The sequence below is a fragment of the Zeus faber genome, assembly GCF_960531495.2.
Source record: "Zeus faber genome assembly, chromosome: 3".
Taxonomy (NCBI): Eukaryota; Metazoa; Chordata; class Actinopteri; order Zeiformes; family Zeidae; genus Zeus; species Zeus faber.
Window position 1 is genome coordinate 34,131,245 of NC_137190.1, and position 27,802 is coordinate 34,159,046.

Below are 27,802 nucleotides of genomic sequence, written 5' to 3' on the forward strand. Positions count from 1 at the left end.
CTGTAAATCACAGAGCGATCCACGCTGTAATACCTTCCAGCGCAGCACGACTCATGCGACCCAGATACGTGAAAGTGCCCCAATAGAGAGGGTCCCCCACGGAGAAGGGAAGGGATTCGTTTTCCAGGTGACAGGCACGGTAGACCCAACCAAAAACAAACTGTTAGGTGATGTATCTAGAAAACAACCCGGACGGAGAGGTTTGTATTTTGCGAGTGTTGGCTAAAATAACCACCCTCCTATTGTGAGGAGGCATACCAGCCTCTTCTAAAAAGGTCTGAAAGGGCCCTATGTTTTACTTTCACGCCCCCCTGTCACGGCTGAGCAGATAAGCTGAGGCAGCCGCAGCGCTAATCCACCCCAACCTCCAGTCGGGTCTGGGGGGAGTGGAAGGGATCTCTGAGCGCTCGGATCGGTATTCCACAAGCAATAGTGTGGATAAACATTGGGGGGCAGCGGGGTGCAGGGGGGGGGGGGGGGGGATCAAGCAGGATCAGATGGAAGGCAGCGAGCGGCTTCAGATCTAGAGAGGGCCACGGTCCAGGTCAGAGAAGGGAGCCGGGGTAGCAAACACGCTGCACTGAAAAACATTTTAAAAGAGGACAGAGCCGAAAAACAAAACAAAATATGCTCGCGAAATTTGGTGTCCTTTAATTTCCCCGAAGCAAAAAACCTCAAGAAGGAAGAATCACAAGTGGGTGATGCATTGCACATGATGACAATTCTTAATGGATCTATAAATAATTCAACTTACTCCAAGTCCAAAAAGAAAAAATTAAATGAAAAAAAAAAAATAAAAATCTAACAGCACAGTCACACAACACAGCATTTGTCAATAATAAGTTAATCATCCAGGCTATACGTTTTCAGCGCCCTCCACCCGACCCAATTGTTTAACTAAATTCCTTCACCTCTGAACCGTAGCCAACGCCATGCACCCGCCTATATTTGCGGCGGGGAGAATTACGATTTGTTGCCCCCACCCCCGCCCCGTCTTAAATAACGACTGACTTATTGACTCTAAATTGGAGTGGATGCTTGGCGCCAGCTGCAGGTCCAGATCCCCTGGGGGCCGCCTCAGTTGAACGAGGCGCGCACACTCCTGCCTTCCAGGGGCTGGGGGGTCCTGAAGTTGTTCTCCATCCGGACTCTGGCGTCTTCCTCCTCTCCGTTGAATAGAAGCATCCGGAACTTTCCCATCTGAGAGAGACCGCAGATGACGGTTATGAAAAATACTGTATTTATATCAGGAAATTTCAGATTGTTCTAAAAAATAAAAATAAAAAAAATCCTCATCGATCAACTCTATAGCCTGGCATCGCCAGACTAATTCACAAATGCGTGTTAGTCTGGAATCTGTTTATTTTTGATTTCCAAGGGCCGTTACCAACGGCTGCAGACCAAAATGTCTCTGGACGCATTTGGATAAACCTACAATCAATCAGAGCAATGAAATGTGTGACGTAGCGCTGAGCCAGTGAGTTGGTGAATTAAACTTTTACTAAATCCTGTCGGAAGTACGACAAACACATCTTTCTTATCAACAAAAACTTTTTAGAGAAAATATACTGTCCAGGTTGTTCATTACTGTCGGGTTAGCAGGTTCAACAGGCAGTTCCACGTCAGTGGCAGCCATCTTGGTAAGGTGCGTCAAGGGCTCTCCTCTGCATTGTCATCGTTTCAAACCCGCCCCATATTAGATACATGGTTGTGATTGGCCCGACCCTGGCAAGGATGGTGGAAATCTGTTTGAATGGGAGGGTGGCCAGACGCATTCTGCCAGAGAAAATTAATTGAGCTCCAAGATTGGTTTGGTTCCCAGGCTATCAACTCTATGCATCGTAGTTACAAAGCGAACATACAAACATCTATCTGCGTCATGTTTTCCTCTCCCCACTATTTGCGTAGCCACATTTTTTTCTCCCTCTCAGCTGGATTCTCCTATTGTTTTAAAGCGACTTCGGGAAAAATCGCCACTGTTTGTTCTTTTTGATAGAGCAACCTGCACTATGGTGAGAGTTTAAATTGCTTAAAAAAATACATAAGAAAAAGTCTCACTTTTGTTAGACATTTTACTGTGATATGTTGTGCAAAAGTGAGAGCGTGCGGAACTTGTCACTTCTGAGCGTAAAAAAAACAAAACAGCATTTGAGACTTGTGGAGGTAGATCAAGCAGTTGTAGCTATTGACTTGGTTTGTACTAGAAAAATATCCAGGGGGAAAAAATGTTATTGTGAAAAAAATATTCGACAGATGTGCAACTTTTTGGTACGGGCGCATCAATGTCAATGTGAGCGTATGAGTTTCTGTTTTCGTAGCATAAGATTTGTGCGCATGCAATGAAGAATTTCAGAGGGTGTAACTGTTGTGTTTGTGGGAAAGAAAGAATACATAAAAAACAAAAACAAAGGGGGCTTAAAACTGTCATTAATGGAACAAGATTAATGTCCAGCCTAGCAAACTACTCACCGTGGTACTGGGGGGAGAAGATGAAGGGAAAAAAAAAAAAAAAAAAAGTACCAGCTCCCATTTTCCCTTGCATACTTTGACGCAAAACTCCAACGGCCACTGGGGGGGAGGTGATACGACTACACATTTGTTGAGAAGTAGGAAACATGCTGTACAAGAATGTTGATTAACTACCTAACCCCCCATGTTGATTAACTATGCGCAGACACATACTTGTATAATAACTATATATTTTAATAGGGTATCTATTTAATCCACTAAATTGTTTTATGGCTACAAATTCCTGTGTGGTGGTACCATTAAACCATTATTTACATTGATTATGTAAATATACATACATTACGGTTCAAGCCATGCCCCATTGTGTTACCTTTTTATGCACGTATCCACAGAGTAAAACAGCACAAAGGTGCAAATTTGGCGAACAAACCTGACTATTCTACGACCCTAAAACGCAAATAACAAATTTGTCACCTGAATGGAAAAACAAAACATAGCTGCCATATATTGCCACTGTACAGTAGTCTGCAGTTATGCAGGGAGTTGAACAACAACATAATACCCTGTTGCATAAAGGCTTTTGCCTGCTGGGTATTCGTGTGAGCCGTGCTCAATTAAAAAATAAAAATTAAAAAAAAAACCTGCAAACCCCCCCCCAATGCCAGTCCGGCCATCCATCCATCGGAATAATCAGCTGGGTGGGATCAAAGGCTTGAGGCCTGGAGTCTTGCGGTGCTTAGCCATTCTGGGGCCGGCGGGCATGTACACACCGCGCTCATGCCTGCAACCTAGCTAAGTTGAAAATAATCCCCCCCCCCCCAGTTGTGGTGGACAGACATGTGGATAACTAAAGGAACCAGAGCGGACGAGGGAAAGGATCAAGTGTGATGAAGAGCATGCGATCTTAAAATTAAAACAAAATATACATGAGTACATTGCTTTCCTCCCCAAGACATCAATTGATATGTTTCAAAGGTTGGTCCCGCGACGAGCCCAAAGCAAGAGTCCTAAATCACCGCAGCATGGATGGGGAGCCGTACTATGCCGGGATGCCTCTGAGGCCACAACCTTTGACCCGGAGCGGCATGGAGCTCCCACGTTACTTAAAAATTCTCTCAGTGTACCCCGATGGATCTCGGGCTTACAATCCAAACACATGCTTTGTTGTGTTATCAACAGTTGCTCCGACTGGTTGCAGCACATATTGGATGGATGTCGACATTGCAACATGTAGCGCTGCCTCCCTACATGGCTGTCTGACCCAACAAGGCCATATTCCTTGGCCCCAAATCTGAATTTGTGTTTCCCAAACCATACATTTCCCAAACTTTTCTTTCCACACTAGGCTATCTCAAAAAAGGAGTTGAACCTCACACCACTACGACGAGTCTTCCCTTTAAGAGTGAAACTTGTTCTGCCGAAGCTTATGAAGTGCAATTTTGATCTTGTAACGCAACAGCTAATTTTCTTTCATCACTCCGTTTTCCTGAACAAATTCAGCTCATAGTGTCACTCCATTTGGGTTTCGCAGTTGTTTTAGGAAGTTATTAAGGTCATTACATTTTCTAAATTATTTTTGGGGGTTTTAAAATAAAAGGTGTGCATGAACACAAAATGACAATGACAACTTTAAAAGTAATTGCCTGGGTATCTTAAAACGTTGTTTATCTGAAAACAAATTAATCTTAAAACGACATCTGTTCTAGTGTGATTATCACAAAGATATCAAAGACCTGAGCCAGGTATAGACAAGCCACGCACAGCCACGCCCCTAACCTGTTTTTCTGAGATGGCGATGGGTTCTCTCAGGACGATCCAGATGACACTCTCGTGGAGAGGCGGCGTGGTCAAGGAGCCCGGGTAGGTCCAGAAGTGGAGGCTGCTGGGTAGGAGGCACTTGGGGTTGAAGCCTTTGAAATCCGCAAAAGTTGCCTGCAATAAAATAATTAAAATATAAATAAGTAAAACATTTAAAAATAAATAAAATAAATCCCAATCTTAAAATGGCTCAACTCACCTTGAACTTTACCATGAACAGAGAATCTGTGATCTTGTGGAGCCATCGGTGGTCATCGCCTATCTAACATAAAAAAAAATACATTTGTTTTCATTTTTAGCAAATGTGCATTTGATACGTTTTTTGGGTTCTTTTTTAATTTTTTTGCATGTATTTGTCACAGCCAAACAAACTAATAGTAGTGGAAGAAGTATTTGCCGCTTCTACTCAAGTTATAGTTCAAATACGCACGCACAAAAGGACTCCAGTAAAAGTACCACATTTTCTTGTTTCATGTTTCAACTCAAGTAAAAGAGACAAGTTCTAGCTCTTCAATGTACTTAAAAGCACATTTGGGAAATTGTGAACACCTGCCCCATTATAAAATGTTCAAAGGTTTGTGAAATGAAACAATTCCATATACAGAGAACTAGTTATGACAATTTACCTTCATTTTAAATGCCCCTGTCTCTCTCTCTCTCACACACACACACACACACACACACACACACACACACACACACACACACACACACACACACACACACACACACACACACACACACACACACACACACACACACACACACACACTAAATAAACATGTGCAATACAAATGTATATACATACACACGTAAATTAAATCATAGTGAACATGGCTTATACCCATTTTATAACCTTGAGCCCTCATTTCCTTATATTGTGATGCTTTTTGTCTTTTTCTGCACCGACATCACCAAGTCACTGTCCTTGTATGTGCAAATATACTTGGAAAAATAAAATAATTCTGGTTCCGGTTATGGTCTAAAAATTAAAAATAAAGAGTATGGATTAATATTCAAGATAATAATAAACAAACTAATGTCAAAAAAATAAACAAACATTTTGCCAACCCTGTTGACTGAGAGGTGTGATAGGAGGAAAGAACTTGAGCAACTCTGAGCAGGGGGGGTAAGTGACATCACTAATCTTGGGCAGGGGGGGGGAAGTGACACCTGGGCGCTAAACTGGACACCCTTATGGGAAAAAAAATAAAAACAAAATAATAATAGTAATAATAATTATAATAATAACACACTTACCTCTAAGAAGATGCCGAGGACAGCGAGGCCATCGGGTTCTGTGGCCGCCTCCCCGAACGTCCTGTATTTGACAGCGTTCCAGTGGACGAGGTGAAGCTGTGGGTAGAGGGAGAAGGGAAGATGTGACCGGGGAATAAGTGTGGAGACAACGCCCTAATACAAATGGTGACAGCGTAGGAGAGTAGACACTGACCTCGGAGGCGTAACCCTTCCCGGCAACGGTGTGCTCGGAGCCATGGCAGCCCTTCCCCCCCCAGTGGAAGTGGAACTGTCTCAGCCGGTAGGGGTTGGCGAGGGGGCCGCCACTGATCACTGCAAAAAAGGAAGAGGAGATTAGAAATGAAAAAAAAAAAATTATATGAAATTAAGTACACTACACTTGACCATCATCCAGACCGCTGAATCATAATACTGGGGAGGTTTTTTAGTTTATTTACTTTATGAAGCGCCACACACACACACACACACACACACACCTTTTTTTTTTATTTTTTATTCACACCATCATATCAGTCATTTGTTGGGTGTATATATATATATATATATATATATATATATATATATATATATATATATATATATATATATATATATATATATATAACAAAATCCAATTTGGTGGGTGGGGGAGAGAGAGATCCGAGCTGTTGACCTCCTAAAGATTTACCCTGGTAATCTGTAATCTGATTGGGATACCTTGAGATGCAGCTACAGACCTCTGGAAGGAGGGTACGTATACAGGCCGCACGCACACACACACACACACACACACACACACACACACACACACACACACACACACACACACACACACACACACACACACACACACACACACACACACACACACACACACACACACACACACACACACACACACACACACGTGTTCTCAGCAAAAACAACCCAGCATTTCGGACATCATTGTGTCATTGTGGTAATGACAGGGTGTTTGGCATAGATCCACCCAATGAAAGAAAAACAAAACAAAACAAATCAAAAAAAAAAACAAGCAAATAGGTTCATAATAACCATGGAGATCACCTCCCAGCATTATATCTCTGCCACAGCAGACACACAGTCATACATTTAATTACCGCCTTCACCTTTCTCCTGCATAATCAGAGGGTTATAAGTAGACCGTGATTATTGCGTTATGCAGTTTGGCTTTCTTAAAGGGTCATCCAACCGAACCCTGCTTCACAGTATAGGTTTCTATTGGCATTTCATTAATGTAATCCAATAGATCTTTCCCTAAATTAAAGTAAATGTACGAAGCAAACCAGAGATCAAGGCTCTGTCAACCACAGCGTGGTTTGAGTGTATCAAATGCATTTATATTGTTTATAATGAAGATGTAGCCTCTAGCAAATAAATGGAGCGTTGAATGAGTTATGTGCATTGTTTGGGCCTACTTGAGCTTCCGTATTTTACCACTTTATATATTTTTTTTTGTTTGTTTGTTTTGTTTGCTGAGGTGTCTTTTTGTTGGAAAACAATGGTTTGGATAACAAAGGGATGTAGCCTAACCCCAACCCTACCCTAACCCTGCTTGAACAAAATAAAACAATGTGAATTGTAGACTGTCTGAATTGTCCCTATACTAGTTCAAATGACCGTCAAGAGCCCACAGACATGCAGACGTGTTTTCAGATTCATTTCCAACTTCTGAAAAAAATAAAAAATAAAATAAAAATATTTTTTTTTTTCTGATGTAAGATCAACAATAAGTGAATAGTGTGGAGGCCTTTCGTTTGGTAAAAATAAAATAAATATCACCCGAAACAGAACATTTCTACGTATCCGTACCAGATCTGTCATCAGAGTCGTCAAAGTCCACCACCACAGAGTGTCCGCTGTTGGCGATGTTGACGGACGTGCACTGGTCGTAGGAGAGGTGAATGGGTGGCAGGCTGGAGTCATAGGAGGCTTCGCTGGGGATTATGTCAATGGGAGACTGACGGCTGCCTGTGGCAATGGGATAGTCCTTGTGCCACAAAGATGGACCTAAATAGAGGAGAATGTTATTTGCTAAGTGGCCAAACTGGCCCATGGAGTTATCAAAATGAATTAAATGTGATTATTTATATATATATATATATATATATATATATATACATACATACATACACACACACACACACACACACACACACACACACACACACACACACACACACACACACACACACACACACACACACACACATACATACATACATACATACATACACACACACACACAATAAAATTCTAAGAGTTTTCTTTCATATAAGTAATAGTTTTAAAGTGTGACCAATATTCAAAGCATAGCCAGGACAGTACAAACATAAATAGGCCTAGCCCCTTAGCTTTATATGTGATATAATCATGAGGAAAAACATCTTAAACATTTTCTTAATTGAGAGGATGTTAAATGTTAACTTTTACTAGTATTTAGTTTGTTTTTTTACTTCTCAATGGAATGCAATACACTTTTCCTGTGTCCTGCATGACCTTACAAGGGGAAGCAGCAGGTTAGGGTGAGCACTAAGTAGCCCTGAACAGATAATCACACTAATCTGGTATTAACAGCTCCCTGAATATCAACTGTATATACTGTACACACACACACACACACACACACACACAAAAGAAGGTAAAGTCTGGTACAAAATGTGTACACAGAGCAGTGGCTTAGCTGGAACCACAATGAATACCATTTAAAAAAAAATCCATCTCAACTGTTGAAAATGAAAAAAACTGAAATGCACATCTTTAATGAATCCAGCCCGGGGGTAGAAATCGCCGGTGGTAGATCCTTACCATTCTCCTCTCCATAGCCCCAGCGGTTCCCTTTCATTTCCTTGATTTCGATCCGACTAATTGGAGTCCGACTCTCGCACCCTGGCGTGCGCGGTGCTGCTCGGCGGGCAGGTACATTTGGCCGCGCGGTTTGATTGATAAAGTTGTGGACGAGGGGTGGGAAGGGCCACGACGCACGCACGACACGCCTCTTCCAGTGCCCATCCATAGGCGCGTTCTCTGACGCCGGACTCTCACCGGCATAAATACATTGACAATGAGTAAACACAGAAAGAAAGAAAGACAGACAGAAAGACATACGCAAATAAACGATAAGCGAGTAAATAAATAGATAAATAAACAAGAATATATATATAGACGGATATCAAATGTGTATATATTAATTTGCTTGTAATAATAACAGTCAATAAGTCAACGTGAAACTGTAATGCGTCTGAGAATGCGCCTCATATATGAGATTTATTATTTTATGTTGTATTATTGGTCAAAATACGAGATATGTACATTGAAGCTCATGTGAAGCTCACTTACTGCTTCCTTTCTTACTTAGATTGCGCTACTTTCTTTTCTCTTTCTAACTCTGGTGCGTTTCATGACGTGAGTTCGCCTTGAAGGCACCTTTCGTGAGTCTTCGACGCGCGGGGCCTCGGCTCTTGTCGAAAGTGCTGCCGTAAATCGTTGGCGCCGAGCCTTCTGCGTCGAATCTGCCGACGCCGTCGCCGACGCGTCTCCGCTTCGCCGGCCGTGGGTGCCTCTGGCTGTGCGGAGTTTCGGCGCCATGGCAGACTTCAGGGCCTCTAAAGAACAGAAATACGACCGGCAGTTGAGGTAGGTAACATTCGTGGCGACAGACCACCGACATGCACACGTCTTACGTTCCAGAGACGCATCTAAACATTTCCATTCGGTATAAACAAGGGTGGGGGGGGGGAAAAAGACCGCTAGCATAATACCGCCTGGTTTAGTCCACTACCTCTGTTCGCTATCACGTCGTTAATCTATCTTTTCATAAATATTTCTATAGTCATTATCAGATGAAATGATCTGTCAACTCCCTAGAAAGTACATTTAACAGCAGGGGTAAGCCTCTGTTTTTATATGTACGTACAATCTAATCCGCATCATTGCACATTATGTCATCTATGAATAACACCCACTTCCAGCTTGGCATGGTGTTCCCCGCCAAACACTGTACGTGCATGTACATACGTGCATGCTCTGTGAACACATTCATTTACATACATGTTTATTTTCCTTTTTCCCCCCGATTTATTGTTAGGAAATGTTTTATCCCGGTACTTCTGTCTTCCTGTATTGATGTGTAGCAGCAGGCCAGGGTACGAGGTGTCAAAAGATGAGGATGAGGGTCTAAATTGCAGGGTTCTTACCAAGTCCTTGAGATGCTTGAATTTCATCCTCTGAGTTTTAAGTACTGGAATGCGTTGAAAATAGGGATGTTCCGAACAACTAGTTTCCCTGGTGTTTAAACCGAAGTTTAAACTTATATTAATCTAAAAGTAAGAAAACACTTTGAAAACAGTCCAAAAAATTGAGCACAATTGGATCTATAAGGTGAAAAAAAAGTGTGTTTATTATAAGAGACATTTGAAACCTTTAATTACATTCTTCAAAAACCAAATCGTCTTTTACAAAGCAACATTTGACCAGAAAAATAGGACATTTCAGTGCAAATTATGTCAATGTGTAAATTGAATGTGTACATTAATAAAATAATAATAAGTTTAACAGACGAGTATTTCTGGTGCCGACTAGCGAAGGCAGCGACGTTTAATCGACTAGCCGGCTAATCGTGCACATCCCTAATTGAAATTTGCCCCTTTATGTGCTGAGGTGCTTGAAAAGACCTTGGGGATCAAAAACACCATCATTGACAAAACTGTCATATTCCCCCTGGTTTTGTTATTCAAATCATAACAGTAAGACATTTCCAGAATTGCTTTTACAACATAGATTATGTCAGGGAAGTGTACATTTAATCCAGCATGGCTAGAAGTAGACACTTAAAGTAGTCGATGACAAAGTGATTAACAATAGATATACAGTATAGATATAATGGATATACGACTATATAAATAATAGACAATGAGACTAATATTAAATTATATTTTAATCAATAAAGATCACATTGAATATTGATTCATTTGTTTTGGCCTTGAAAATAAAAAAAATAGTGCTTTAAAAAAGTACCTGACAGTCCTTGAATTTCATTTTGTAATGCCAGAATCAACCCCGAAATGGTGTTATTTTTCTTCCAGACTGTGGGGTGACCATGGCCAAGAAGCCCTGGAAAATGCACACATTTGTCTTATCAACGCCACAGCATCTGGAACTGAGATACTTAAAAACCTTGTGCTGCCAGGTATATAATTCTGCGCTGCTCATTTTTACTATGCCTGCATTTAAAATCTGAAATACCCCAAAATACACCTTTTTCGAAAAAGGACATCTGTCTAATAGAATGTCACTGTGAATCGCAGGTATTGGTGCTTTTACCATTGTTGATGGGCACACAGTCTCCGGTGAAGATGTTGGGAATAAGTAAGGCGCTCATTTAGGCTTCACCGCTTTGAAAGCTGATTTTAGCCTCATGTGGTTTTTGTGTTCTGACTCATTGACCTTTTCTTGCAGCTTCTTCTTGAGCAGCAGCAGCATAGGGAAGGTATGTTCTACCGATAAACGCGTAGAAACTGCAAAAGATCAGAAACTCCAATAAATATTCTTAAAATATAAATATTCTTCTTTTACGCCTTAAAAGGGCTGACCATGTATTTCATGCTGCAGAACAGAGCGCAGGCTGCCACTGAGCTTCTGCAAGAGCTCAACAGCGATGTGTCTGGAAACTTTGTAGAGGAAGTAAGTTGATTTGACCATTTGACAATATTTAAACTTTTGATAACGACAATAATGGAATTTTTACATGGTGGTAGATGTGCAGGGGATTTTTTTTATCTTGGAGAGATATTTGAATTAATTTTTTATTGGCTGACTGTCATTCATTGAGACACATTACACTTAATCTGTTTGCTTCGTCAGACTCCGGACCAACTCCTGGACAACGACCCAGAGTTTTTCCACAAGTTTACCATTGTCATTGGTGTTCAGCTGCCGGAAAGGTAATGTGTTTATTCCAGTTTCGTGGATGAAAATTAGGGATGCAGCGATTTATCAGCCGTACAACGGTATCTGCCGATATTCGCCTTGTTGACTGCCTTCGGCCTATCGGCAAATAAGATGAAATTCACCAATGGCAGTGGCTGATTTTTATCCAGTGTTTCCCACACATGGGCTTTACTTGGGCGGGCCGCCCAGGATTATTAATGGCCCCCAAGGTATAGTTGGCGACCCATTATAGCATTTTTTATTTTAATTATTTTTATCCACCTGAGAGAACGGTGCTATCTGCGATTTTTAGAAGACGTGGGCATGGCTCTGCATCGCTCCAAGCAGGAAGTGATGCTGCATTCATGGGAACTCTGAAAATTGTAAATGATGCTGCGTTCAGGGGAACTTGGGAAACATCCGTATCCGCATCAGCAAATGCTATCGGCCAAATTCTTATTTTAAACATCTGTATCGGCCCACACTTCCAAAACCCTTGCATCCCTAATAAAGATACACATGGTCCCGCATCATAATAATGTAATGCAAAAAGAGCCAAGGTTGATGTGGATGTTTGTAGTGAATATTCTCTTCTCAGTGGGTTCGTTTGCACCTTTTATCTCAATATTAATAATTGTTTTGAATGCCTTTTTCTTTTCTTTTTAAGTATATATATATTTTTTCTCATTCCACTTTGTGGAACAGCACGTGCCTGAGGCTTGGTTCAGTGCTGTGGACCATGGGCGTGCCGTTCCTAGTCTGCCGGACCTACGGCCTCACTGGCTACATGCGACTAGTGGTTAAAGAGCACACAGGTCAGTTGCGTCAAAACGGTTGAAACGTCTTGCACCTTACTTAAAACACCCTCCAACTGCCAAAAGATTGGTCATCTAAAATTGGCTAAATGTTTGATGTTTAGAAAATTATTTTTATCCAAAGTCTTGGACTGCTTTTATCTTGCCTTGCACTACATTTAAGACTTGTGCTAGATTGATCACTAGTAGCAAGCTGCTACGCACAGGTAGGACCTTGCTTGGAATTAAACCCACAGGGGTTCTTACCATAAATGTAAATGCTGGAATGCCTTTAAAAATCACCCCTTTTTTTTTCTGAAGTGCCTGAAAATTCCTTGGGGGAAAAAATGTGCTCATTGAATACCTGTGACTTTCCCTCTAGTTTTGTCATTCAAATTGTAACATAATAAAAACTTTTCAAGAATCCCTTTTATGACATATTATGCCAGGGAAATGTAAATTTACTCCAGCATGATTGGAAATATACACTTATAATAGTAGTTGACAATCAAATTAATAATAGATAATAGATATACTCCTAGAAATAATAGACGATGAGACTAACCCCTGGGCCACACCATAAGCATTGCATCTTTTATGCAATGCTTTCGTGCCAATTTCGCGACGGTGACATGTCGCTTCTGGTGTGGCCCAGGGGTCAGATTAGATCATATTTTAATTAATAAAGATCACATAGAAAATGTATTTGTATTTGGTTTGCGTGTCCTTGAAAGTGGAAAAAATTGTGCTTAAAAAATTACTTGAAAGTCCTTGAATTTCAGTTTGTCGTGGCAGAATGAAACCTGAAGCCAAGAAATCTTGGATTTTGCATTTAAAATCACTTACTTCCTACTACATAGGCGCACTACATTGTCCACTACATTGTCCATTGTACTTTAGTATGTGAGTAAAATGTGAATATAAAGAACTCAGACATGGTAAATTTTCATATCTGCACCACTTTATTTTGGCAAATTGCAGGTTAATGACATCACCGCAAAGTTTTATCAACATCTTGCCCTCTCACTGTATTGTGTGAAAAGCCTGCCAAGCACGGTGTATGCAGTGTTTGCATATGCGTATTTAATCCTGGTCCTTAATGAACACTTATATCATCCATACTAAATTGACGTACTAAATAGTATGCTGTTTTATGTGCCATTTTGAGCGCTTTTTAAACTATGACTAAACAAAATATCCATTCATGCTCCCTCTGGCATCCTCAAAGTTGTGACTTAAATCCCGGTGGCTTCCTCCCACAGTGATCGAATCTCACCCAGACAATGCTCTGGAGGACCTGAGGCTGGACCAGCCCTTTGCTGAGCTACAGAACCACATCCAGTCCTACGATCTGGACGGCATGGAGAAGAAGGTGTGCGCTTACTGTGTGTCAAATTGGCGTGCATGTGCTTTGGTCCCATCTGTTTTATCTTTCTAGCTCAAGTTTGAGAGCTTTTAAGTATTTATTTATATTTTGCTTTCCACGGTGTCTGAAGGATCACAGTCACACGCCATGGATCATCATCGTGGCCAAATACTTGGAGAAGTGGCTCAGTGAGGTACAGTACGGCTCGGTCCGGTAGTTGCTTGAGAAACCCCCCCCCCCCCTTTTTTTTGATTGAATGTGTACAGTAATGGCACTTTTGTCTGCGTAGCACGAGGGTCAACCCCCCAAAAACTACAAGGAGAAGGAGGCCTTTAGACAGCTCATTCGGCAAGGTAATACTCTTAACTTGCTGGGCATTCTCTCTTAAGATAGACACAATGCACGCTGTCTATACACTTCTATTTATATAAATACTTTTATACTTCATACATATAATAACACTGTACATGTTGTTTAAACGTTTTTCCTCCTTATCTGCTCTCCAGGAATCTTAACTAATGAAAATGGGGTGCCCGAGGACGAGGAAAACTTTGAGGAGGCCGTTAAGAATGTCAATACAGCTTTAAACCCCACTAAGGTGCTCCATCCACATGGCAAAATGAATCATTGTGTTAGTTTGTGTCTTTAAACTACTTCATACTCTGTTTGGAGCCATGTCACCTCTTGTAATAACGCCAGCCTCATTTCAGTAGATTCCCACCACAGTGAAAGATTTCTTCAACAGCGAGCAGTGTAGCAACATCACAACACAGGTGAGACAAGTGGCTGTTACAGTAAGTAATGAACAAAAACAAATTCATCATGTTATAGATGTGTTTATAAAATGTCACACTTGTTAAATAAACATGTCATATATCAACAGATCACAGTGTAGTTATATCTCCTGAACCATTTCATTTGCTCCTTCAGTTGATTCTTAAGATTGGTAGATGGGTAGAGTCACTCCTGCAGGATGTTGTGGAATCAACCAAGATATTTGAAGTTGTTTATTTATTTATTTATTGTATGAAAGGGGTGTAGAGTAGTTTGCGGAGCTAGTTCTGTCAGACAACTCAACGGCGTCACATGCTTCCACGCCTTTTTGGGCCGGTCTATTTAAGCAGCCAATCCCTCTTGCCCTACCTGTGTTACTGCCTGATTTGCTTTCTGTGTTCCCTCCACCTCCCCTGCGTCCACCTGTTGGGCTCTACTCTTCTATCCAATGAGGGATTAAAGCGCATCACTCCTATATTTCTATCTCATTAAGTATGTCTATGTTTGCTGTACACTTCGCCGGGAGTGATGAGCAGTAGAGCCCAGATGCCCAAACTCAAACCAGGCTTAATAAATGAAGATCATTTAACAATTAAGAGTTGTCTGTCACTGTCAGAAATGTTGGTAATTCTTTGGTGTGCCTTTTCATAACAGACTCCGCCGTTCTGGGTGATGCTACGCGCCGTCAAAGAGTTTGTCCTGAACGAAGGCAGCAGCAGCCTGCCCGTACGAGGAACCATTCCAGACATGATCTCAGACTCCCAAAAGTTTATCAACCTTCAGAATGTGTAAGTGGAGAACACACAGTGACCTCGGGTCAATGGGACAGCAGAGGAGATACCAGAAGCCAGAAATGTCACAATAAAGGAGAAGGCAGGGTAAAGGGGGTGATCTTTATCATGAGGATCCCTTAATTATTGGAGGTGGCTTGGATCTGACTCGGGGCAGAACTGCATTTTTCAAGCAAAATGAAGTCAACAAAAACGTTCTTTTGTCACCGTGACAACAGCGTGTAAGAGTCCCTCGATAGGGCTGGCCGATATACCGATTTTTTTTATTTTATTTTTCATTTTTTTACGGTTTATTCAATATATTTTTAAACAAGATATAGGATGCGACAGTGCCGTTCATATCGATATAGTTTGATTTTGCGTTAAACCTGTTTCTTCCGTAAAGCCGAGCCAGTGTCTCTCCTCTCTCTCCCTCTTTGTGCAACCCCGCTCACACGCAGAGGGAGAGTGGGGTCAGAGGGACAGGGAGAGAGTCCACTTAGGCAACTTTGGGCTTCTTTTTTTGTGAAGTTGCTTGAAAAAAAATGCGAGTGGCAGTTCTTTTCTTCATCTAAAGGCAGTAAAGTATCCTGGAAATATTATTACACTTTTTTAAATTTGTTTTGGCGTAAAATCTTTAGAATTCAACGATATTTAAGATTGGCACAAAATATCGGTATTGGCAGTCTCAATCAAACGGTATTAGGCCCTAAAAATCGATCTATCCATAATTGCTACATATACCAAAATACCTGCTTATATATATATATATTTATTATTATTATTATATATAATTTTTTTTTGTTATTATTTATTTATTTATATATATTTTTTATTGTTTTTTAAGTAATGTATGTAGAGGTCCTATCTACAAAATTGTTTACCACAATTGATGATACGATAATAGTAGAAATATCTAAAATGTATTCAAGCTTTTCAAACAACGCAAGGACAGACAAAATCATAAAGAAGAAAAAAAAGAAAACAATTGGCAAGTAAAGTTCGTTGTAAAGTCCGAAAGGCCTGGTTGAAGGAGTGGGTCTTGGGCCTCTTCACCCTGTGCCACTGGGCCTGTCCTGCATGCAATGTTCTCCAGAAAACCGGTTGAACGACGGACATGATATGGTGGCTCAAATGACAACAGAGGAACCCGGAATGACACCAGGGTGGCACACTTCAGAGGAGGGGCAGATGAAGCAGCTATCCAAAAGATGAAGAATTTTGAATTATTGCCATCTGCCTAAGGTGCGTTTCTTGACAGTTACAGGGAAAAAGCCATGCAGGATGCGGCCGCCGTGACCAAGCGTGTCGAATCTCTCCTGCAGTCTGTCGGAAAGGTACGGTCTGAGATGTCAGCCTTACGAACAAAATGTATTACAGCGCGTTTGGCCAGAATCGATTCACAGCAGAACTTGAACATTTTTATTTTTCCCTCTTCCTTTCTACAAGGCGCCAGAGAGCATCCCTGAAAAGGACATCAAGCTGTTCTGTGAGTAGAGAAGATACGATCGATTACTTATACGCAAACATTTAAAAGCAATGTGTGTGCAATCTTCAGTGGGTATTATCTTATACTAACATTTTGTGGAGTGGAGGGTCAAAGACTTGTGACTCATTCAGTGTAACACTAAATGTGACGCTAAATGGTGTGTGTGTGTGTGTGTGTGTGTGTGTGTGTGTGTGTGTGTGTGTGTGTGTGTGTGTGTGTGTGTGTGTGTGTGTGTGTGTGTGTGTGTGTGTGTGTGTGTGTGTGTGTGTGTGTGACCCGTCCAGGTAAGAATGCAGCTTTCCTGAGGGCGGTGTGCTGCAGGTCTTTGGCCGAGGAATACAGTGCGGACTCGGTCAATAAAGATGAAATCAGTAAAAAAAAATTTTTTTTACATTTATTTTATTAAAGCAAATATTGCTGCTTAATTCGTTTAAAAACATAAGCAGCATTTTTGTATTATGTTGGGCTGACGCATATAAAATAAGGTAAAACTTTATTGATCCCCAGCGGGAAATTCAGGGAGAAATATACTTTTATAATGCCTACAATGTATTTTTTTTTTTGTCTTAATGGTCAAATGCAATTGTTGGCCCAACCAGTTGGTCTTAGATTGGTGTGAAGGTCACTTACCTACTACAGAGGTTGTCCTGCTGTCCTCCCCAGCATCCTGCATGGACAGTCCTGACAGCGAGATGGTTCTCTACCTCATGCTGCGATCCGTCGATCGATTCTACATGCAGCACTCCCGCTACCCAGGTAAGATGGCCCTGATAATCTATTTACAGTAGCTCAAATTTTCCATTCCATTCTTTTGGACTAACAACCTCCCCTCTGCCAACAGCAATACCACCGGTATTGGATTTTCAGTCTGATTGTTTTATGTCTTGATGTCAAATTGTTCTATTTTATTAATGAGATACAAAGATCCACATCAAGTGTCCATCATTTGTATAGCCCACAAAAAAATATTAAACAAATAAACAAAGGACCCGAGTCCAGATTTTAGCCCAGGTCTCCAGAGCTGGCCACTGCTTTTTTTGGACCTACTGTATATGCTATGTGTCTCTAATGGTAACAAAATAGATAATATCTCAATCTTTGTTGTTTGTTTTAATGACCGTACGACCCTGTAAGTGTAATACTGTCCATTAAAAATGAATGAATCGGTATCAGAACTCTTTATCTACCATTCGCATTAACTTCCATTAAAATCCTCTCAACCCATGCAGTCTTGTACACTCACTCTAAATTCATTCGTGCAGCCGTGGGTGTGGAGTAAACCCCCTTTTTATTGACGTATTTCCCCTCATAATCCAAGTGATGCCATCCCTCCTGTGCACCTTCTCTCCTCTCCCAGGCGTTTATAATTACCAGGTGGAGGAGGACATCAGCAAGCTGAAGCTGTGCGTCACCAGCCTGCTGCAGGAGTACGGCCTCAGCGTCAATGTCAAAGACGATTACATTCACGAGTTGTAAGTAACCACGGGAATATCTGCCGATGAGGATTGCCCCATGATATTTGTTTGTGAATGTTTTTCCTGCGCATCCGGTAATGACAGCAAGCGCCACCCGGATTTGCCCTGTGCGGGATGTTGCCCCTTACGGTCGATTTGTTTTACAGTAGTCAGTATGTAATATGTATAATAATAATATTTACTTTAAAATGTGTAACCAAAATGCAGCTTATTTACAAAATGTGATGGATCTTTCTGCCCTGTCTGTTTGTTTCAATGACTCTTCTGCTTTTTCTCCGGCCCTTGTCAAGGCTCTGATCCAAGCTAATTTGGGGAGTCAGGGTTTGTTTGTATTTGAGAGACAAATGTGTTAAAATGGTCTGTCCTGTTCTACTTTTCTCTTCTTTTCCCACGCCAGCTGTCGCTACGGAGCTGCAGAGCCGCACACAGTGGCTGCATTTTTAGGAGGTACGGCTCTTACACATCATATATTTCTTTATTTGTACAGCGGCGGTCGCCAAAAATTCATAAACATATATATATATTTTTAGGCTCGGCCGCCCAGGAAGCCATCAAGATCATCAGCCACCAGTTTGTGCCGTTCAACAACACGTTCATCTACAACGCCATGGCACAGACCTCCGCTACCTACCAGCTGTAGGGACGACCTAAAGACGAAGGAACCAGCCGATTACTTTTTACCGACAAGGGAAGAACCCCGCCCTGACCACAGCAGTCTGGAGCGAGCTCAAAACGAGCACGTCATCTCCTCCAAACGCTGATTCCACATTAAATTGTCAAGTGTCGAAAAAGGAAACTAAAGCAGCTTCCGTCGAGGATCCGTTAGGGTAAAGTGTTTTGTCGTAGCTGTGGAATTCACCAATAAATGCAAAGTCACGCTTTAGCTTATACACACTCATTCGGTTCCTGTTCCTTGTCCTTCCACGAGGAGTCGGAATTGAAAAAGAAAGGCTCCTCATTTAACGTGCCTGCGACTTCCGTGGTTATTGAATCACTTTCATTTCAGCTCTAAAGCACCAGTCTGAAGCTGCAGGGGCTCTTGCCGCCGTGCGTTCCAAACAGACATGTAAGTGGGACCCTTCAGAGACTGGATTAAGGTTTCTCAATATCACCTGGACCTTCTGTACCGGTCGCGTGGTATAAAACACCACCTCCTCACACTGAAGGGTTGCTTGTTTGCTCTGTGTTAAATCAAACAGTAGAGGGCGCTCTTACCCACAGTCTGACCAGCAGCTCAGTACCATTTCACTTCCCTTTCGACTCAGTCGTTGCATTACATTACATTGAGCAGACGCTTTTATCCAAAGCGACTTACAATTGTTCAATCACCGACGGACACAGCCATCAGGAGCAATTAGGGGTTAAGTGTCTTGCTCAAGGACACTACAGCATGCTAGCAGGAGGAGCCTGGGATCGAACCAGCAACCTTTAGATCACTAGAGCACCAGCTCTACCGCCTGAGCTAGCATCCCCACAGTCGTTGTTGTATGCTGGTAGAATGCAGGCCAATGCATTTGGAATCCGCAAGTGATGTAAATAAAAGCCTTATTATGTCGACTTGCACTAGAGATTTATGTAAACATCATTCCGGGGTTGAGAGGTTGAGATTTGTGCTCATTCTGGGGTTGTTGTTGTTACGTAACTATCGGGGGCTCTGTCATGGTTTTTATTTGCTCTGTTTTTTGTTCCTGCTGACTTTGTCTCTCCAGAGTGGAAACTAGACTTCAGCAGATTTTTTTTCTCTTGTAAGACACTCAGCTTCCACCCAATCCACCTACCTAACCCGCTCCAATGTCTGTTTAGCCTTATAACAGTTGCACCAAAAAAACCTCCAACCTACCAGCTCCAACTAATCTAAAAACTAGAACTAGAACCATATTTTCACACAAACTCACCAGTATTGCCCCCCTCTATCTCGTCTCTTCAGAGGAGCGTTTTAGATAGGTTGTTAATTATATACATTTGTTTAAAGGAGGCCCGACCTATAAATTGTATTTTTTTGAAAGAAAACTGTTTTAAGTCCACAAACTAAAGTCAACGCAGTGAACAGAGTGTGCTTAGAGGACGGTTGTTGGGTGTTTTTCAACTTGTGCCTCTGGAACCACAAGCCTTTCTCTGCTGGCATACAAAGCAGAATTCCTCAATCTCCTCTGTGTTTAGGATCTGTGTTAGCCTCGGAACTTCCTTTTTCAGTCGAGAAATCGCGAGCGAAGTACAAAGAGGCAGTTTAAAAAAAATGACGTCTGCAGTCCAATCCCTGTAACGTTTCCAGTAATGCGTTTTTAGGTTCAATGTGTAGAGGACATAGTGTGATGGCTGGTTTTGGTAGGATTTACTGGTGTTTCCATACATTTCATACAATTATGCTCATTTCTAGATCCTCCACCATTAGCCTTGGTGATGACCCTGCTCATGGAAATGATCAGCTGATCAGCTGACGTTCAGGCCTGGTGCTATGCGTATTAAATAAGAACCTGTCTCATCTCATAAAAATCAGTGACAATTCTGCCGTTAAGCTATAAGACATTAAAAAACAAACTAAGTTGTAAGTGAAAACAGCTATAATTAATTGCTGTGACTTTTAAAGGGGCCGTGCCACGTTACCATCTCTCCTTCAGGCAGTGGTTCGGGTTCAGAACTTCACCTCTCAATCAAATTCCAGCCCACAAAAAAAACATTGATTTATTGTGTGTGTGTCACGAAAAACGTTTCTTTTTGTTTTGTTTTTTTTTAACTTGTGGCAGTTCCCTTTGAAGGCCACGGCCTCCAGCTGCTCTGGAAGAGACATTAAATCCTTTTTTTTTTTTGGGGGGGGGGGGGGGGGGTCCCCCATCCAGCTGTGTCAACATCCTTGCATGGTTTGTCTGATACAGATCACTTCGGACACACGAAGATGGCTCCAATTACCCGCAACACTCGTTTCGTTTTACTCCTCTTGCCCCTATAATGTCGTTGCTGCAAAACATAACAGAAGCTGTTTGTGGAGCCACATCTCCGTTGCTTTGGTAATAAGCTGGATTATTGGCCCTGTCTGTGCAAAATGTCGTAGTGTGTAGAAAGGTAGATATGGCTCTTTATACTCTATTTTACGGACCAATCCCAACTCATAGCTCTTCATTAAGTAAAACCGACTTTGAAATAACTACTTATTGTGTCATTTGCAATTTGGGGCTTGGCTTTGTCTTGTTCCTTGACTATTGTGATGAGGCGTTCAAGGTGCTCAATGTGCAACTGCAGGCGTGGCCTCAACAATCAAAAGACATTACGATTGCAATAAGTAATACAAATTCACCAATCTCTTGGTGACTTTGCAAATTTGCATTTTCCGTATGAAATGGCCACATCAACAGATCAATTAAACTTGTCGTCCCATCCCCCTAGAAGCCAGCCTACCAGCCGATGGTCATACAGTACCGATTTTATCCTGTGCTTTCTATGTGATCACTTGAAAATGTATTTTATAGATTACCGGAACCAAGGAAAAAACACCGTTTTTTATGGTTTTGTTTTTTTCCCAACTCTGAGCTGACGGTGCTTTGAAGCACTAAACCATATGTGTTCAATGTCTGTGAATCCTTTCCTGGAATATGTCATCTACTGTACTTGGTTATATGCATGGCCGTAACAGGGCAGATTAGCCTGTTTTCATTTTGATTGGGGAAAAGAACAAGAGGGCTCAGAGGTCACATGTGAGCAGAGGACAAACCTATTACCCATAAGTCTGGAAATGTCACCTGCTTTGGCATTTTCTTTCTTTTCCTCCAAACGTCAAAGCGTAGCGTTTCTTTTTCGAAAATAGATGTGATAAATCGGAGCTATCTCAGGAGATCCTCTCCATGCTGCTGTCTCACTAAAAAATCTTCAGCATTGGCGTTGAATCCATGGTTATGAGGTAGCCTAGGGCAGTGTTTCATTTTTATGCTTCTTACAATTAAATAATGACACGGCACATATCCCCACACTTAGCTCAACTACAGCCTTCTAATAGTTAATGATGAAAAACTTGCAAAAGGTGCGTTCATAGCGAACACAATTTTTGAATAACTCAGATTGTCAATGAGAGGAGTGACTCTGGCAAAAAATTGCGACTTTGACTCAAAAACTGAAAATTATTACTCAGAAATAAATTTATGTCCAATGCACTGAAGGCCACAGTATGGCCACAGAATGTCGCTGATTTAGTCTTTGCATTCCACCAAAAGGTTTCTTCACTCAGAGCCACACCGACTTTTCTGACCCGTTCATCATGCATTACAACAACTGGGTCAAAGGAACCAAGAGTCAGAAAATCGAATGATTCTCTACTGGGTGACTCATCAAGAACCTCAAAAAATTTGTCAAACCTTTTATCACTGAAAAGTCCTCACTTTCAATGTGAATCAAATTTCGATCTTGCAACACAAACTCATTTCGTGATTTTTTTTTTTCTAGGTTGTTCAGTGCTCAAAAAAAATCTGGATCGGGGATTGTGTTCAGACTAGATTTTGAGTAAAACTGTGGCCAGCGTGTTGTTTTACTGTGCACACATCAATCCTGTGGATGTTATCTTGACCTCAGCTTCCAGACCTGGCTTCTAACAGATTTTGCTTCCTTTTTAGGTTATGGGGGACAATACGTGTGTGTGTGGGTGGGTGGGTCGGGGGAAGGGGAAGGTCATTCATTCTCTAAAAAAAATCTAAATAAAAAAAAAATCAATGCGTCATGCAGAAGCACTGACTCACTCAGCATGAGCTCTATATCACCGGTTGCTTCGAAAAGGGGCATAATAGGATAATGCGAAAGTGAGGAGAGGCGGAGGCTGAAGACGAGAGGGAGGGAGAAATGGAGATGGGTGGATGTCAAATGTTGCATGTTCTAAAATATTGGAGATCCAAGGTGCCCTTGTCTTGACACACACACACACACACACACCAGTGGTCCCGAATCATGTTCCATGATGGTTGGTATAATATACCAACCATCATGGAACATGATTCAATTAAAAATATAAAATAAACTTCAAATCTATATAACAGCATTTAAAATATTATTTTAAATGCTGTTATATGTTATATGTATATGTTAAATGTCTTTGTTCATTTTGACCAAAATGCATTTTTGTATCCAATTAGTAACTCACTTGCCAAAACTGATTATTTGAACATATTGCACGTTTACATCATACATCTGGTACCTCCTAGACGTTAAAAACCGGTTTCTACCATCTCCACCAAGGGAGCGGTCTGTGATCTCTTGGATATGTCCTGGTCAGGTTCTAAAGTGAAATATAAATGATTTTCCGAGATGGAGTGCATCTTTATGCGCCTAAAGTACTCTACATAGAAATGTACCGTAGTAACGGTTTTACAGGCTGAACATTTCTTACAATTCAACATAAGAACCTGAACTGAACCACATGTCAATTATAGGCTAAAGTAATAACTCATACCTTCCACGGTGTGAATTTCGTGAAATCAACTCGAAACAAAATCACGTCAGAGCAAAGCCTGAAGTCTACACTTGTAATATTCAGGGTAACAACGTTACATGGGAACGTAAGCATCAGACAGAAGGAAAGAGGGGGTGCTTCAGTGGCTGCAGTGCAGATGGCTGATATGTATCACCTATTATACGGTATGTCCTGAGATTGATGTGAGTGGGGGCCAGCTGCCTCCTCACCCCACTCCCCCCCCCCTTCACAAGACCCAGGAGGGAGCAGGCTGACTCCAAAACAGGCCTCCTATAGCGTATTAAAGTAGAACATGCACTCTAGAATATCAAAACACCTTTTTTCATGATCGGCGAAACTGCTTATTCTCAGAGTAAAAATCGAGCTGTTACACAGCCAATCCTTGTGTCCAATGCAGAGAAAGTTGAAATATATGTCTTTGATCACGGGCAAGGGAAAGCAAAGTAACATTGTAGGATAACTGTCAGTCACTTGGTCACTGCAATTTTTATTGTGATAATAGGATTTATACTGGTTTGTCTGCTCTACCTGGTTGAGTGGCAGCTAACCAGACAATCATCCATCCATTCAACCTTCCTTCCTTCCATTCATTCATTCATCCATCCATCCATCTATCCATCAACCATTCATCCATCACCAACCATCCTGTGGGCGGTTACCAACATGTCGAGAGTTTTTATTATAGCATCGAACAAAAAGGCTCACTAGCCAAGATCAAGATCAAGAGGTTTATTTGTCACATACATATACATACTTTCATACATACATGCAGTGAAATGTCTTTGCAACACTTCGGGAGATTATGCACAATAGTTACTAAACCGAACGTAATAGTTAACCTAATTCCTACCTAGCGAACTAACTGAAACTAACTTATTCCTAAAACGTAATGCAGTAAGTGAATAGAATTATATCAACAAAATTAAATTAAATTAGACTTAAAAAGATAATACAAAGCGTGGGTACAAAATAGAAGTGAATAAGGTTATGTATATGGGATAGGCTATTTGTATATACAGATATGTGCAGTAAAGAGCACGTGAATAAAGTGAGTATAGAGATATACAGTATAGTATACAACAGTACAACACAGAAATACAGTAACACCGAAATGAACAGCAATACAGCACAGTATGCAGTAACCTACAACAGTGATACAGTATGCAGTACAGTATGCTACATACAGTACAGTAAGGCAGTGTGAGTGTCTCAGTGCTTTTCTTAGGACCGCTGGTGAGGTCAGCATTGACAGTCCTTATGGCTTGCGGGAAGAAACTCCATCATTTCCACTCCATTTTCAGTCTCTCTGTTCTCACTGTCTGACTGCGAAGGCACTTGCTCGGCCACAGCAGCTGGAACAGTCCGTTGTTGGGGTGGTGAGGATCCTTCATGATCCTGCGGGCCCTCCTGAGGGGAGGGTAGTACCAGTGGTAAGTTCGGCTGAACGCACCACCCTCTGCAGGGCCCGCCTGTCCTGAGCAGTACAGTTCTCAAACCAGGCAGTGATGTTGCCTGTCAGGATGCTCTCCACCGCTCCACAGTAGAAGGACTTGAGGATCCTCACCGAGACCCTGAATTCCTTTAGCTGCCTGAGGTGGTAAAAGACGCTGCCTCGCCTTTCTCACTGGAGTGTCTGTATGTAAAGTCCATGTTAAGTCTTCTGTGATGTTGACTCCCAGGTACTTGAAGCTGCTAAACCTGTCAACAGAAGTCCCATTAATCACCAACGGTGCGTGTGTCCTCGGTTGTAATCCTCTCCTAAAATCCACAATCAGCTCCTTAGTTTTGCTGACGTTCAAGAGGAGGCTGTTGTCCTGGCACCAGAGTGACAGGTCAGCCACCTCCTCACAATAGGCCTTCTCATCGTTGTCATTGATCAAGCCCACCACGACGGTGTCGTCAGCAAACTTGATGATGGTGTTGAAGCTGGACCTGGCCGCACAGTCATGTGTGTACAGGGAGTACAGTAGGGGGCTGAGGACGCAGCCCTGGGGGGATCCTGTATTCAGGGTGAGGGAGCTGGACATGTACTTCCCCACCCTTACCACCTGGGGCCGGGCTGAGTGGAAGTCTGGGATTCAGGCACACAGCGGAGTGTTCAGTCCTTGCTCCTTCAGCTTGACAGCCAGTCTGGTGGGGACTATGGTATGAAAGCTGAACTGTAGTCAATGAACAACAATCTTACACAGGCCCCCTTCCGACCATCAAGGTGTTTTAATTTTGTGAGCGTGGTGTGCAGTACCTGTGAGACTGCATCGTCCATGGATCTGTTTAGCCAGTACACGAACCGCAGCGGATCAATGGTGGGGGGGAGGGAGGCGCAGATGTAATCCTTAATCAGCCTCTGGAAGCACTTCATGACCACCAAGGTGAGGGTCACTGGACGGTCTTCATTCAAGCAGGCAGGAGAGGCGATCTTCGGAACAGGAATGACGGTGGACATCTTGAAGCAGGACGGGACCATCAGGCCAGGGAGGCATTGAATATCCTAGTGAGCACGGGGGCTAGCTGGTTAGCACAGGTCTTCAGTACTCGTCCAGATATGCCATCTGGGCCCCCAGCTTTCCTGGTGTTCGCCCGCATCAGAGCCCTCCTGACGTCATGCTCGGATACTGAGAGTGCACGCTCATCCCTGGTGGTGTAACTCCAACTAGCTGGCGAGCTAGTGGTGCTGTTGCCAGACTCAAACCACACAAAAAAGGAATTCAGTTCGTTGGTTAGGGAGGCGTCCACACTCGTGGCTGGGGAGGAGCTGCTGTTGTAGTTCGTAATAGTCCACAGCCCCTGCCACAAGCGTCTGGTGGCCACGAGTATAAATAATAAATAATAATGATTTTGAGAGCAGGAGGAATGGCGTTCCACTCTCAGGCTTCTGGTCAGCTGACGAGTCTGTGCGCCGATCCACTCTGCAAGACAGTCAAACATTAGGAAAGCTCCCTGCCCCGAGTCGGACCAATCAGTGCCACGCGGTCACTGATTCAGCCGATTCGAGGCAGCTGTCCATCCATGGGAGCATCCATCCATTGTTAAGCATCCACACAGGCATCCATCCAATATCCATTCAACCTTCTTTTCACCCATCCATGCACCTACCCATCAATCCATGCAACCATCCATCAGCCATCCATCCATCCATCCAACCATCCATTCAACTGCCGTTCCATCCATCAACCATCTATCATCCATCCATCCCCATCCAACCATCAACCAATCCATCCTCCCACCCACCCATCATCCACCCAACCAGCTAGAGTTTCAGTGGTTTAAAGCCCAGCCTCTTCAGATGTGGTCGCAGTCTGAGTGCCTCTGCAACACATGGGTGTCAGGTTACGGCCCAGAGTGCTCATGCACACACACACACACACACACACACACACACACACACACACACACACACACACACACACACGCCATATACGCAAACACACACACGCACACAAAGTGGTATAAAAAGGAACCATCCACAGCGAGAATTTTTCCCTCAGCACTTACACAGCTGTTAGAAGGCCAGAGGGCTTACTGGTGCTGGAGAAGCTGGTCGATCTGCTGCTCGTGTACATCTACACAATATACAATTTTACAGCAGAGCTTAATAATGCAACCCTGCAAATGGCAGGGATACCTTGAAGTCGGTTGGTGGACAAAAACAAATGTGAAGAGAAGAAGGCCCACTTCAACTTCAATTTTCTTTACTTTGTTTTAGCGCATTTGAATAGCTCAGGTTTTACAGATGCTTCAGCGACACAAGGACTGCTTTTATAGCAACGCCCGTCAGGCCAACCAAGCAACCAACTGTTGCTTTTACTTTCTTTTTATTCAAAGAAAAAGGGCATTCTTCAATATTATTCAATCAAAGTATTAAGATTACATGACTACAATTACATCTAGAGATGCTTCCCCTTCATTCACTTATGGTGTAAAATAAACTACATCCACAAATACAAATACAATTAAAAAGAAATCAAGCCTATAAAACAACTGCAACGACATTATACCACCACCACTAATAGTAATGAATGATAACAATATAATAGAAATCCATCTGTATATTAACTTCCAAAGCAGAGTTACAGGGTAATAAACAATATAAGAAAGGAAAATTGATTAAAATAACCAAATAGGATATTGAAAATCTATAATAATAATTTTTTTGCTTTATTAATTTGGTTGGTGCAAGTGTGTGTGTGTGTGTGTGTGTGTGTGTGTGTGTGTG

The 27,802-nt window shown here is 42.1% G+C and overlaps 2 protein-coding genes across 2 annotated transcripts; one reads left to right on the plus strand and one right to left on the minus strand.

Moving 5' to 3' along the window:
- Window positions 1–1,077: 1,077 nt before the first annotated feature.
- ca7 (carbonic anhydrase VII) lies at window positions 1,078–8,423 on the minus strand (the record flags this gene model as incomplete). The annotated part of the gene is made up of 7 exons (XM_079997748.1): window positions 8,353–8,423; window positions 7,357–7,554; window positions 5,741–5,859; window positions 5,548–5,643; window positions 4,487–4,549; window positions 4,246–4,401; window positions 1,078–1,200 (listed from the first exon to the last, which is right to left on the minus strand). Exons 1-7 carry the CDS (start codon window positions 8,387–8,389, stop codon window positions 1,078–1,080), a joined length of 792 nt encoding a protein of 263 aa, XP_079853874.1. The 5' UTR covers window positions 8,390–8,423.
- Window positions 8,424–9,072: 649 nt separating this feature from the next.
- Window positions 9,073–19,695, plus strand: nae1 (nedd8 activating enzyme E1 subunit 1). Its single transcript, XM_079997108.1, has 20 exons — window positions 9,073–9,180; window positions 10,629–10,732; window positions 10,851–10,911; window positions 11,002–11,032; window positions 11,155–11,226; window positions 11,407–11,486; window positions 12,178–12,287; window positions 13,529–13,638; window positions 13,763–13,825; window positions 13,922–13,985; window positions 14,139–14,230; window positions 14,346–14,405; window positions 15,061–15,194; window positions 16,438–16,513; window positions 16,626–16,665; window positions 16,950–17,036; window positions 17,329–17,421; window positions 18,023–18,137; window positions 18,538–18,587; window positions 18,671–19,695. The coding sequence occupies exons 1-20, from the start codon at window positions 9,131–9,133 to the stop codon at window positions 18,778–18,780; spliced, it is 1,602 nt and encodes a 533-aa protein (XP_079853234.1). The 5' UTR covers window positions 9,073–9,130; the 3' UTR covers window positions 18,781–19,695.
- The last annotated feature ends 8,107 nt before the right edge of the window (window positions 19,696–27,802 follow it).